The sequence below is a fragment of the Trachypithecus francoisi genome, unplaced genomic scaffold (genome assembly GCF_009764315.1).
Source record: "Trachypithecus francoisi isolate TF-2019V2 unplaced genomic scaffold, Tfra_2.0 Lachesis_group0, whole genome shotgun sequence".
In the NCBI taxonomy this organism is placed as follows: Eukaryota; Metazoa; Chordata; class Mammalia; order Primates; family Cercopithecidae; genus Trachypithecus; species Trachypithecus francoisi.
The window spans coordinates 15,252,037-15,265,691 of record NW_022681453.1 but is presented as its reverse complement, the minus strand read 5'-3'; the positions used below and the strand labels follow the sequence as shown (position 1 = coordinate 15,265,691).

General features: G+C 45.2%; 1 protein-coding gene across 2 annotated transcripts in view; it reads left to right on the top strand.

Annotated features, from left to right (window-relative positions):
* SMARCC1 (SWI/SNF related, matrix associated, actin dependent regulator of chromatin subfamily c member 1) overlaps positions 1-13,655 on the top strand; it is a 195,094-nt gene that overhangs the window by 178,095 nt on the left and 3,344 nt on the right. For both annotated transcript variants that reach the window (XM_033205621.1, XM_033205632.1), the window contains exon 27: positions 11,764-11,940. In XM_033205621.1, coding sequence (XP_033061512.1) covers positions 11,764-11,940 — 177 coding nt within the window. The remainder of the gene's footprint in view (positions 1-11,763; positions 11,941-13,655) is intronic.

Genomic DNA, 13,655 nt, shown 5'->3' with positions numbered 1-13,655 from the left:
TAAGCCCTCCAGACCTACTTACACAACCGTACCTCATGAGAAATAAAGCTCAGGAAAGAATTACAACCAGTCATCACTTTCTAACCCACCCCTGGACTCAACCCCACACTGAAAAAGAAAAGCAATAGCCTGGCCGAGCGTGGTGGCTCACATCTGTAATCCTAGCACTTTGGGAGGCGAGGTGGGCAGATCACCCGAGGTCAGGAGTTTGGGACCAGCCTGGGCAACATGGCGAAACCCCATCTCTACTAAAAGTACAAAACTTAGCCGGGCATGGTGGCAGGCACCTGTAATCCCAGCTACACAGGAGGCTGAGGCAGAAGAATCACTTGAACCCAGGAGGCAGAGGTTGCAGTGAGTCGAGATCACACCACTGCACCACTCCAGCCTGGGCGACAAGAGTGAGACTCCGTCTCAAAAAAAAAAAAAAGAAAAAAGCAATAGCCCATCACATCAGCCAAGATTTTATTATCTGTGGTGCCTTTGGTCCTACTTGCATCATGTGATAACAAGGCTGCCATGCTACTTTCCGGAGTAGCAGGTTACCCTCACAAAGAGAACAGTGAGGGCCCAGTCTTCAACAAAGAGAGTCTGTCACAGGCACCCCCAGGAAGCTGCTGTGGGGAAAGCACAGTCTCTGAGGAGCCTGGGCTTCCCCTCACTTGGCCCTGATTTTGTTATTTCCGTTCTCCAGGGGACTCAGCCAGAGGATGTGGCTTATATAGACAGTTAGAAATGGATTGATGAAATGTGCTCAAGACCAGAAATTCACAGGTTCCCTTTCCTAGATTAACTCTCTTTTCCTACCCTCCTTTCCCAACCCAAAGTATAAAATTAAGATCCTTTACTAATATTCCATTAAGTGTCATGAGTGTAATGCTTTAGTAAAAGATAATCAACCTGAAAGAGAATGAGGGATTTTTCTACTAGTTAAACCTAATTTTAGCAAACCTTTTAATTTTTCAGGCTTCAGATGCCTGCTGTTTAAAAAAAAAAAAAAGAAAAGAAAAAAAGCTTGTATGTAGGTCAGACTGCCACCATTCTAAGCTTTGATACTGCTGTTTTGATGCGCACACTCGCTCTCTCTCTCATTTTCTTCCTCTCCCTGTCTGTTTGGAAAAAAATACCTGATTTTTTTTTTTTTTTTAATGGAAAATACATACACCCTTTACTTTGTTTGCCAAGGCCTGTTCCTATGCATTTCAGATCTTTGTGTGGGCCCGATCTCTTAATGTTAGTAAGAATTAATGGAAATGCCTTCAGACACTGTTGTTCATTTAAAAGTGGTGAGACCTGTATTAGACACCAGAAAAACCATAAGGATGTTTAGGTTTCATAAGGACAAGGGTTGCTTTACGAGAAATTGGTTTTATCTTCTCCTGAGTCTTCTTAAATTCTACCCATTTCAGATTTCATCCTTGGAAGTTACGTTTTCTAAGGGGAAAGTTACTCCTTAGAAAGGAAGGTGGGGTAAAGGAAAAGAGAATGGACTTCAGGATCAGAATGACCTGGATTTGAATCTCAGCTCAGTCTCTTGTTCATTGTGACTTTGGGCCAAATTACATAGCTTCTCTGAGGCTTAGTTTCCTTATCTCAAAACTGGGCCCTTACCATCATCTTCCTAACAACCTGGAGGCTTCAAAGAGATAACTATCACATCACCTGGCATGGTCGACCCTTACTCAGCCTTATTCTTACCTCCTTTCCTGTCTTTTCTCTAAACCCACTGCCCCAGGTACACCAGTGCTGAGTTGCATAGCGTCTGACAGAAGGAACCTCTGGACGGCAAAGGGACATCATTCACTCTTAGAGTACCCCTTGCTTTCCTGAGAGATGTTTGTCTTTGCAAGTTGCCATAAGCAGAAGTAAATTGCTTTTCTCTATACCTTCATTTTTGCTGCTGAGAAGCTGTTGTCCTCTCCTACTGAGAACACCTATATCCTAGTGGCTTTATGACCTTGTTTGTGACAATAGGATAAAGAATCTTTTTCACAATGCTTTAGAATTTATAATAAATGAAAAGAAAGATTTTTTTTATCTGTTGGGCTAACAGCCTTGGAAAACCCTAAAGCTGCCCTATCCCAGCTTGTATTCATAAAGATGTAGGGAAATAGGTAAATGGGCCACTGCCACTGAGAAGATAGCTTTGGAAATAGTACTACTGGACTTAAGAGCAAGCAAGAGCCTGCAGGCATTTCCCAGTGCATGATAGGTAGACATCACTTCATGGGCGTTTGTCAGTCAGCCAGTGATGCTCCTCTTTGCCAGATTGTTTCTTGAATAGTTGATTTCTCTGCTGGAACATACACTCTGAATTGCTGGTTCAGAAAGTAATTTCTGTCTGGAGCTGAGCATGGGGCAAATAACAGGTCAATCAGTTTGGTGACACCAGGGTTTGCATCACATTGTCTCTGAGCACCTGTTAGACCCCTCTCCCCCAGACCTTGATTGTCAGGGGTGCACATTGGCTGCAAGCACCATCTCTAGAATCAGAGTACCTACATCATATCTGAGCTCCCTCATTTACAGCTTTATGACATTGGGCAGGCTCCTTAATCTTTGTGTCCTCCTCTTTCTTCCACAGGGATAATAGTGCCTGGTTTATAGTGTTGTATGGGGATTGAATGAGTTAACATTTATAAAACTCTTACGTACAGTGCCTAAGGCATACCACATGTTTCCTACATAGTTTCCTGAGGCTGCTATAATTGTTTTGAGACAAGAGTTTTGCTCTTGTCGCTCAGGCTGGAGTTCAGTGGTGTGATCTCTGCTCACTCTAACCTCCGCCTTCTGGGTTCAAGTGATTCTCCTGCCTCAGCTTCCCAAGTAGCTGGGATTACAGGCACGTGCACTCCTGGCTAATTGTTGTATTATTAGTAGAGACGGGGTTTCACCATGTTGGCCAGGCTGATGTCAAACTCCTGACCTCAGGTGATCCACCCTCCTTGGCCTCCCAAAGTGCTGGTATTACAGGCATGAGCTACTGCACCCAACCTGTCATAATAAGTTAATACAAGAGAAATTTATTCTTACTCACTGGGAAATCAGGTCCAATATCCAGCAAAGCCGTGCTCCTTCCCGGGTGTATAGGGAAGAATCCTGTTCCTTTTCTCTTCCACCTTCTGGTGGCTTGCAGCATTCCTTGTCTTATGGCCACGTCTTTCTTTGCTCCATCTTTACATCACCTTCTCCTCTCTATGTCTTTGTCTCTGTGTGTGTCTCTGTTTTTTTTGTTTTTTTTGTTTTTTTTTTTGAGACAGAGTCTCTCTGTTGCCCAGGCTGGAGTGTGCAGTGGCGCGATCTCAGCTTACTGCATTCTCCACCTCCCAGGTTCAAATGATCTTCTCCTCAGCCTTCCGAGTAGCTGTGACTATAGGCATGTACCACCACACACAGCTGATTTTTGTATTTTTAGTAGTGACAAGGCTTCACTATGTTGGCCAGGCTGGTCTTGAACTCCTGACCTCAGCCTCCCAAAGTACTGGGATTACAGGCGTGAGCCATTGTGCCGGGCCACACACACAGCTTTATTCAATAAAGTCTCAGGAAACCAAAGCTCAGGGATTCAGAGAGAGAGGAGGAGACCTGTGAAGGGTGGCAATATGTTCTTCCTAACTTGTTTAAGGCCTCTGTCCAGGTCGGACTTGGTGGAAGGAAGCAACCTGTACCTGCTGATAAACACGGGCGGCATTATTTCTCCTAGTATATGGCTTCCCTTTGTCACAACAAGTCCATTAGGAGTGTTCTTTCGTCTGCAGGCTAGGGTGTTGTACTTTTTAGCTTAAAAGTAGGCCTCATGTTTTTAGCAGCAACAAAGTCATCTGTCACCCTTCACACCACCTAGAATACCATTAGAGAATCATTAGTAGTGATTTAGAGTGTGGAAAACAAAGCATTGCTTTTATTAATGGCCTAGCAGGTGATGTGGGGTAGGAAGAGAGCAAAAAAAGGGACCTCCAAAAGGGAGCTGGGACAGTACCACCTTAAAAACAAAGGTGCCCCTTTGACAGTTTGTGGAGAATCTTAGAATAGTAAGTCTCTGTGTTTGCCACTGCTCTATTTGAAACTCTGGGAGTTCTATACCTTCTTCCCTTTACACATACCTCTGTATTTCATTATATGGCTGCCCAGCCTACATCTCCTGTTCCCAAAGCAAAAGTTCAGTGTCCTCTTCACATCATCCCATCTTCACACTCCCAGCAGTCAGATACCAAACCCAAATTCATTCTCCATCTCAGTTCCATGCTCACCCTTCCTCCTTGCTCTGTCACCAATCCCCAGGATGCCTCTTTTTAAGGAACCTGCGGCTGGGCACAGTAGCTCACACCCATAGTCCCAGCAACTCAGGAGACTGAGGTAGGAGGATCATTGAGCCTAGGAGTTTGAAACCAGCCTGGGCAACATAGCAAGGCCCCATCTCTATAAAAAATTAGCTGGTGTGGGCCGACCACGGTAGCTCACGCCTGTAATCCCAGCACTTTGGGAGGCCGAGGCAGGCGGATCACGAGGTCAGGAGATCAAGACCATCCTGGCTAACACGGTGAAACCCCATCTCTACGAAAAATACAAAAAATTAGCCAGGCCCAGTGGTGGCGGGCGCCTGTAGTCCCAGCTACTCGGGAGACTGAGGCAGGAGAATGGTGTGAACCCAGGAGGCGGAGCTTGCAGTGAGTGGAGACTGCGCCACTACACTCCAGCCTGGGCAACAGAGTGAGACTCTGTCTCAAAAAATAAAAAATTAAATAAATAAATTAGCTGACGTGGTGGTGCACACCTGTAATCCTAGCTACTCAGGAAGTTGAGGTGGGGGCATCACTTGAACCCAGGAGTTCACTGCTTTAGTGAGCTATGATCATACCACTGTACTCCAGCCTGGGTGACAGAGCAAGACCTCATCTCTTTTTTTTTTTTTTTTTTGAGACTGAGTCTCGCTCTGTCATTCAGGCTTGAGTGCAGTGGCGCAATCTCAGCTCAGCTCACTGCAACTCCTGCCTCAGCCTCCTGAGTAGCTGGGATTACAGGTGTGCGCCAGCATGCCCAGCTAATTTTCTATTTTTAGTAGAGACGGGGTTTCATCGCGTTGGTCAGGCTAGTCTCAAACACCTGACCTCGTGATCCACCCGCCTTCCCTCCCAAAGTGCCAGGATTACAGGCATGAGCGACTGCCCCCAGCCAAGACCTCATCTCTTTTATTTAAAAAAAAAAAAAAGAAGGAACTTGCAGAGTGCCATCTCCTATTCTTGTCTATCTCATCAACCTGACATTCAGCCCTTACTTCTCTGCAAAAGCACTTTTTCTCTGCTCTAGGCACTAACTCCTCTGCATCCCTTCTTAAAGCTTTCTATCCTAGCTGGGCATGGTGGCATGCATCTGTAACCCCAGCTACAGAGGAGGCTGAGGGAGGAGAATCACGTGAGCCCAGGAGGTCTAGTTCAGCCTGGGCAATGTAGCAAGACCCCATCTTTTTTCTTCTTCTTCTTTTCTTTTTTTTGAGACAGAGTCTGACTCTGTCGCCCAGGCTGGAGTGCAATGGCATGATCTCAGCTCACTGAAACCTCCGCCTCCCAGGTCCAAGCAGTTCCCTGCCTCAGCCTCCCGAGTAGCTGAGATTACAGGCACCTGCCACCACACCTGTAACCACCATGGGATTTCACCATCTTGACCAGGCTGGTCTTGAACTCCTGACCTCTTGATCCACCCGCCTTGGCCTCCCAAAGTGCTGGAATTAGAGGCATGAGCCACCGCACGCGGCCACGACCCCATCTCTTAAACATTTTCTAAAAAATTGCTTTCCATCCCACAGAAAATTAGGTTCAATCTTCTCTTCTTTTCAGAACTTTTCACTAAGTCTTCTGTAGCCTTACTATTGAAGTTCTCACCCCTTGTTCTACATGCATGACTCTTTTTTGAAATAATGTAGCCCTTTTTCCTTTGAATCATGACAGACCCAGCAGTTTTGTTTTATTTTTGTTTTGGGGAAAAAAAAAAAAACCTGGCCGGTCTTGGTAGCTCACACCTGTAATCCCAGCACTTTGGGAGGCCAAGGCAGACAGATCACGAGGTCAAGAGATTGAGACCTTCCTGACCAACATGGTGAAACTCGATCTCTACTAAAAATACAAAAATTAACTGGGTGTGGTGGCGTGAGCCTATAGTTTCAGCTCTTCGGGAGACTGAGGCAGGAGACTCACTTGAACTGGGGAGGCAGAGGTTGCAGTGAGTCAAGATCGCCCCACTGTACTCCAGCCTGGGCAACAGAGCAAGACTCTTATCTCAAAAAACAAAACAAAACAAAAAAAACCTTTATAAGCCTCAGTGTAATACAGATGAAAGATAGTAAGGTACCACAGAAGGGTATGGTATTTATGTAGATGCTACATATAAATGGTATCTCTCAGTTATAATGGGAGTGACATTCACATTATTTTCTGATTGTTTAACTTAGGCTTGGCTGTGTGTTTATTTTATTTATTTATTTATTTATTTTGAGACAAAATTTCACTCTTGTTGCCCAGGCTGGAGTGCAATGGCTCGTTCTCGGCTCACTGCAACCTCCGCCTCTCCAGTTCAAGCGATTCTCCTGCCTCAGCCTCCAGAGTAGCTGGGATTACAGGTGCCCACCACCACATCTGGCTAATTTTTTGTATTTTTATTAGAGACAGAGTTTCAACATGTTGGCCAGGCTGATCTTGAACTCCTGACCTCAGGTGGTTTGCTCACCTCGGCCTCCCAAAGTACTGGGATTACAGGTGGTGAGCCACCGCACCCGCTTGGCCGTGTGTTTTAAAAAAAAAAAATCTTAACCCATACACAAACTTTTCTAGCAGCTTTATTCATAGTAGCCAAAAAGTGAGAACCACTGGATGTCCTCTTTAAGGTGTGTGGTCCATCCACAACAGGGAGCACCACCCAGCACTGGAAGGAACAGCCTGTGACTGCATACACAACCAGTGACTCTCCAGGAAATTACCTGGAGTGAAAAAAGAAGCCAATTCCAAAACGTTGCAAACAGTGCTTCCACTTACGTAGTAACATTCCTGCAACAACAGGTCAGAGATGGAGAATAGAGGAGTGGCTGCAGGAGTCAGGATGGGTTGTAGGGATGTAGGTATGCAGATCTTATCAAGGTGTACCTGCTGTCCTGCAGCATATTCCCTGGGGGTGGGCTAAGGCACCCAGGATTTCTGTTATTTCTTATTGGTTTGTGGATCTACAAGCATGTGGCTTCACAGTCCCACCACAAGGATGCCTGAGTCCTTGGGTCCCTGCTGTCCCAGGTGTTTTTAGGATTAGTCCTATCCCTAATCCCTTTCCTTCACTTTACTTACATCTCATCCACAATTCCAAGTTACTCACAAATTTTTATTGATCAGCTGGAAAGTCTTCATTTTTTTTGGCTTGCTCCTTCCATAGTTTTTCCTTGATTTGCCTTTCACTCCTTTATGTGCACTCATCGTTCATATGCCTTGTAGTATTCTTGCCATTTGTCCCTTTTATCTCTGAGTCAATCCCTAGATTGGCAGACTCTCCAACACTGCCTATTTCTGTCCTAGCTACATGGCCCAAGTACAAAAATACAAAAATTAATGATGGTCAGTTGGTCCTAGTGACAGTGTCCACGTAGGAGTAGATTCAGCAGCTGCTGTTGGTTTTGCCAAAGTGATTTGACCAAGTTATTTTCCAGCAAGCGGATCTCTGAGACTCCTCTGCCAAGCTTTGCGTTACACTATAGAGTGCAGAAAGATGGGCCAGAGGGCCCAAAACTCACTATTCTATATATTCTGGGATATAATGTTGATGTATTTTGCTTTAAAAAGTAGTCCCTGAGGCCGGGCGCGGTGTCTCACGCCTGTAATCCCAGCACTTTGGGAGGCTGAGACGGGCGGATCACGAAGTCAGGAGATCGAGACCATCCTGGCTAACACGGTGAAACCCCATCTCTACTAAAATACAAAAAAAAATAGCTGGGCGTGGTGGCGGGCGCCTGTAGTCCCAGCTACTCCGGAGGCTGAGGCAGAATGGCGTGAACCCGGGAGGCGGAGCTTGCAGTGAGCCGAGATCGTGCCACTGCACTCCAGTCTGGGCGACAGAGTGAGACTGCGTCTCAAAAAAAAAAAAAAAAAGTAGTCCCTGGAAGACTGGACTACCTTAATTCCTAATTCTTTTTTTTTTTTTTTGGACAGAGTTTCACTCTTGTTACCCAGGCTGGGGTGCAGTGGTGCAATCATGGCTCACTGCAACCTCCACCTTCTGGGTTCAAGCAGTTCTCCTGCCTCGGCCTCCCAAGTAGCTGAGATTACAGGAGCATGCCACTATGCCCGGCTAATTTTTGTATTTTTAGTAGAGATGGGGTTTCACCATGTTGGTCAGGCTAGTCATGAACTCCTGACCTCAGGCGTGAACCACCGTGCCCAGACCCTTATTCCTAATTCTCATACCTCATTGTAGTTCTCTTCATTGACACCCCTGAAGTAAGGGGCTCCTCTCTTAGGTTCTTGGGTCAAGGAACAGCCACTAGAGATAGGCAGGGTGTGGTTTGAAGCTTTGTATGTCTTTGTTTAAATAGACCTCTTTCTGTAGTGACAGTCTGTATTTGAATTATCTTCAGTACTGCTTTGTGTATTTTAATTTGGTCCAATCTCCAAATTTTTCAAGATTAAGCGTTCTTATTTCTAGCTGTCTCAGTACTGTCTTCTAACCTATATTCAATTTCATACAGTTGTCCTTACATAGATAGTAAAGTCTCTAGATTTAAAGAAAAACTACATTGATTCTCTTTTCTTATTCTGTAGAGAATATAATTTGTCCTACATAAAAAAATTTCAGGCCAGGCATGGTGGCTCACGCCTGTAATCCCAACACTTTAGGAGGCTGAGGCAGGCAGATCACTTGAGGTCAGGAGTTCGATACCAGCCTGGGCAACATGGTGAAACCCTGTCTCTACAGAAAATGCAAAAGTTATCTGGGTATGGTGGTGCACACCTGTAATCCCAGCTACTCAGGAGGCTGAGGCAGGAGAATTGCTTGAACCTGGGAGGCGGAGGTTGCAGTGAGCCAGGATCGCGACAGAGCAAGATTCTGTCTAAAAAAAAAAAAATTAAGCCTTGATTGTGCCCATTAAACTATTCTTCTTAATTTATTACTCTTTAAAACCAAGACTACGGCCGGGTGCGGTGGCTCATACCTACAAACCCAGCACTTTGGGAGCCTGAGGTGGGTGGATCACTTGAGGTCAGGAGTTCGAGATCAGCCTGGCCAACATAGTGAAACCCTGTCTCTACTGAAAATACCAAAGGAAAAAAAAAAAGCCGGGCATGGTGGTGCACACCTGTAGTCCCAACTATGTAGGAGGCTGAGGCAGGAGAATCCTTTGAACCCAGGAAGCAGAGGTTCCAGTGAGCTGAAATCGTGTCACTGCACTCTAGCCTGGATGACAGAGACCCTGTCTCAAAAAAAAAAAAAAAAAAAAAAAAAACAAGACTACCAGCCTGGGAAACATGGTGAGACCCCATCTCTACAAAAAATTTAAAAATTAGCCAGGCATGGTGATGCTCACCTGTAGTTCCAGCTACTTGAGAGACTGAGGCAGGAGGATCACTTGAGTTTGAGTTGTTGAGGCTGCAGTGAGCTGACCTGTGATTGCACCACTACACTACCTCAGTAGAAAATGAGACCCTGTCTCAACAAAAGAAAACAAGCCCAGCAGCCAAATCCCTTGGTTTAAGAACTAGTAAATATTTACCATCATATCCAAAGCAGGAATCGCCTACAGCCTAGGTCAAAATCTGGCTCATCAATTGTTTTTCATACAGTTTGTAAGCTAAGAGTGGTTTTTATAGTTTAAATGGTTGGAGGGGGATATCAAAAGAAGAATAATGTTTCATGTCACATGAAAAATTTGTGAAATTAACCTTTTAGAGTTCATAAAGATGTATTTATTAGAACACAGTCTGTTTGTTGTGTATCATCTGTGACTGCCTTCCTGCTTACATTGCAGAGTTGAATAGTTGTGACACAGACCATATGGCTGGCAAAGACTAAAATATTTACTATCTGGCTCTTTACAGAAAAAGTTGGCTAAACATTCTAAAGGGTCAGAAAGCTCAGTGTGAAACTGAATACAGGAGGTATTTTAGTGTTCTTGTCCTTCAGTTTTCAATTGCCAGTTAGCTATCAAATGGTCCCATCTCCACATTTTTCAAGATCAAGCATTCTTATTTCTAGCTGTCTTGGTACTGTCTTCTAACCTATATTCAGTTTCATACAGTTGTCCTTACATAGATAGTAAAGCCCCTGGATTTAAAGAAAAAAAAACTGTATTGATTCTCATATGATTCTCATCTCTCAAATGATTCCTTTAGTGTTCATGTCCCTCAGTATTGAACAACAGTATTGAATACTGTAGGGTCTTCTGTCATTAATTAGAAAACAATAGGAAGAGTGGCTCAGGCCTGTAATCCCAGTGCTTTGGGAGGCTGAGGCAGTCATACTGCCTGAGCTCAGGAGTTCAAGACCAGCCTGGGCAACATGGCAAAACCCTGTCTCGGCCGGGTGCAGTGGCTCACGCCTGTAATCCCAGCACTTTGAGAGGCCGAGGCGGGCAGATCACAAGGTCAGGAGATCAAGACCATCCTGGCTAACTCGGTGAAACCCCGTCTCTATTAAAAATACAAAAAATTAGCCAAGTGTGGTGGCGGGCGCCTGTAGTCCCAGCTACTCGGGAGGCTGAGGTAGGAGAATGGCGGGAACCCAGGAGGCAGAGCTTGCAGTGAGCGGAGATCGCACACTTGCACTCCAGCCTGGGTGACAGAGCGAGACTCCGTCTCAAAAAAAAAAACAAAAAACAAAAAAAACCCGTCTCTACTAAAAATACAAAAAAAAAATTAGCTGGGCGTGGTGGTAGGCACCTGTAATCCCAACTACTTGGGAGGCTGAGGCACGAAAATTGCTTGAACCCAGGAGGCGGAGGTTGCAATGAACTGAGGTCATGCCCCTGCACTCCAGCCTGGGCAACAGAGTGAGACTGTCAAAAAAAAAAAAAAAAAAGAAAAGAAAAGAAAGAAATGAAAGGAAGGGAAAGGGAGAAAACGGTAGGAAGAGATGGAGCTCTCGTCTGTGTTTTCCCATATGAGTCTATCAGGCGAGTGCTTCATAGTGACCTCTATAAAGAATGATTTTTTTTTTTTAAATGAACCATACATGAGGCTTTTAATGGGAGAAATAGTTGTGGACAGGAATTGGGGATTCAAATCAGAATCCCCTTTTAATGGTGATTTCGCAGTACTAATACCCTTTCAGACAAACCTTCCCTGTAAGCCATGGAGCACAATCTGGACTGAGTTGTGGTCCTTTTACTGACTTTTACTTGCTGACTTCCTTTTAAAGTCCTCTCCGTTCCCTGTGGGCTATGCTTGGCATTGTATATCCTCAGGAAGACATTTGACAATCTACTGCTCACCCAAACTAACCAGAGTGAGTGCTTTATTTTAGGGAACCTTTGCCATTTCTTTTTACAGCCACCTTCTTGCCAGTGTTTAGAATAATCAGTCATTCCACAGATCTACCCCCGTTAACACCCTCCCTCCAAAAAACTCAGAATACAAAAAGCTAGACGTAGAGATTGTTAGAGATTATTGCTCTATTGGTATTTCAGATCCTTTGGAAGGTTGGATATTTGTCTGTATTTAGGAGTTGGATTTAAGTTGATCCCTTTCTTATACCCCTTTCTAGCATACTTACAGTACTTTAAATCTCCCTCCACAGGTCAGATACCAGGCCCAGGTTCCATGATGCCCGGGCAGCACATGCCAGGCCGCATGATTCCCACTGTTGCAGCCAACATCCACCCCTCTGGGAGTGGTCCTACCCCTCCTGGCATGCCTCCAATGCCAGGAAACATCTTAGGACCCCGGGTATCCCTGACAGCACCTAACGGCATGTGTAAGTAACACGGTAGGGGGATGCATTATCCCAGGGTCTGTTCTGGAGGGCTGTAGATAAGGGAAGGAGGCTTTGTTCTCTCCCCGAGATTTGGCAGGTCCATGGATGATGCAGTCTGTGACAGTGGCTTCTAGAAGACCAGTTTTCAGTCTTTGTTCTTAGGCACCCCTGATGGACAGGTGCACAGGTGACAAAATGCTTCTAATCAGGGTTATGCCTTAATGGCATGCACTGTCAGCATTGGGGCCAAAAAGATATTCCTCTGTTTAAGCTTGTCTCGTTATGACTCTCAACAGACATGTAGAGCTACTGGTGGTGGTTTTCCCTACAGCAGCCTTTTGTGGATACAGGGTTCAAAAGTGATGTGTGTAAAGAAAAGTGAGTTTAGAGCTGGAATAACACATATGTTTCTTGTAGCCATTTTTGATGTATTAGTAGTGGCTGTGTAGGCTAAGAAAGTAGTATTCAGGGTCTGTGTTGAGAGGAAATACGAAGTCCCAGCAAGCTCAATGAAGAAAGCACTGGTGCTGCTAAGTGATACTTGTCTGAGGTTGTGTTTAGAGGCCAGGTCATTTCTCCCATAGGCTCTTGCTCGGCTTGAGCCTTGGCCCGAGGGTTGTTTCAGAGACCCTGGCCTGCCTTTTACTCCAGAAGGTCTTCCCAGTGAGGATGATGCTGAAATGCAGCCAATAGTGGGTCAGGTACTCCAGCCACATCTGTAATCTTAGGTTCATGTAGAAGTTCACATGTGGCCAAAAGTTTAGCTACTATTTATAGTTCAGAGAGATAGGAAGCATAAGAATTCTTGCTCTGTAGGAGCTTTAGTTGGGAAAACAAGAAATGAAAACTTGGATAGAACTTAGCAAATGTGCTGGGCGCGGTGGCTCAAGCCTGTAATCCCAGCACTTTGGGAGGCCGAGACGGGCGGATCACGAGGTCAGGAGATCAAGACCATCCTGGCTAATACGGTGAAACCCTGTCTCTACTTTAAAAATACAAAAAAAACTAGCCGGGCGACGAGGCGGGCGCCTGTAGTCCCAGCTACTCGGGAGGCTGAGGCAGGAGAATGGCGTAAACCCGGGAGGCGGAGCTTGCAGTGAGCTAATATCCGGCCACTGCACTCCAGCCTGGGTGGCAGAGCGAGACTCCGTCTCAAAAAAAAAAAAAAAACTTAGCAAATGTTACATGAAGGCATATAGAACATACCACAGGTTACATGAGACTATGATGTGCCTTAAGTACACTGTAATACTCTGGGAGGTTTCACGGACTGAGACGTGTCTTACTCTTCTCTGGCCCCCAGAGTCTGGGACAAAATAGGTACACAAAAGAAAGACACTAATTTATCTAGGTATATAAGATCACAACAATTTTTTTTTTAATTACCTTCCTTAAGCTAGTGGTCAGAGATTGTATAGTACAGTTGGTACCTCTTTTTCTTGGCAAGAAAATGTTTGCCAAGCCACCCTGTGAACTGTACATAAATGAACTCGCCTGTCAGGAGAGTTGACCAGTTTTCCATCCCTGTTGCAGAGGTAGTGTCACTGGTCTTTACCAATTTACCACTGTCATGCCCTGCTGGTCACCCATGTTTTGCACTTCAGGATTCCTTCCCAAAGGGTCCTCAATAGAGCTCCTGGAGAATATGGAGGGTTTCAGGTGGAACCTTCCCACCTGCTGCCTGGTTTCTACCATAAGTCAGTGCTCTGGGAATT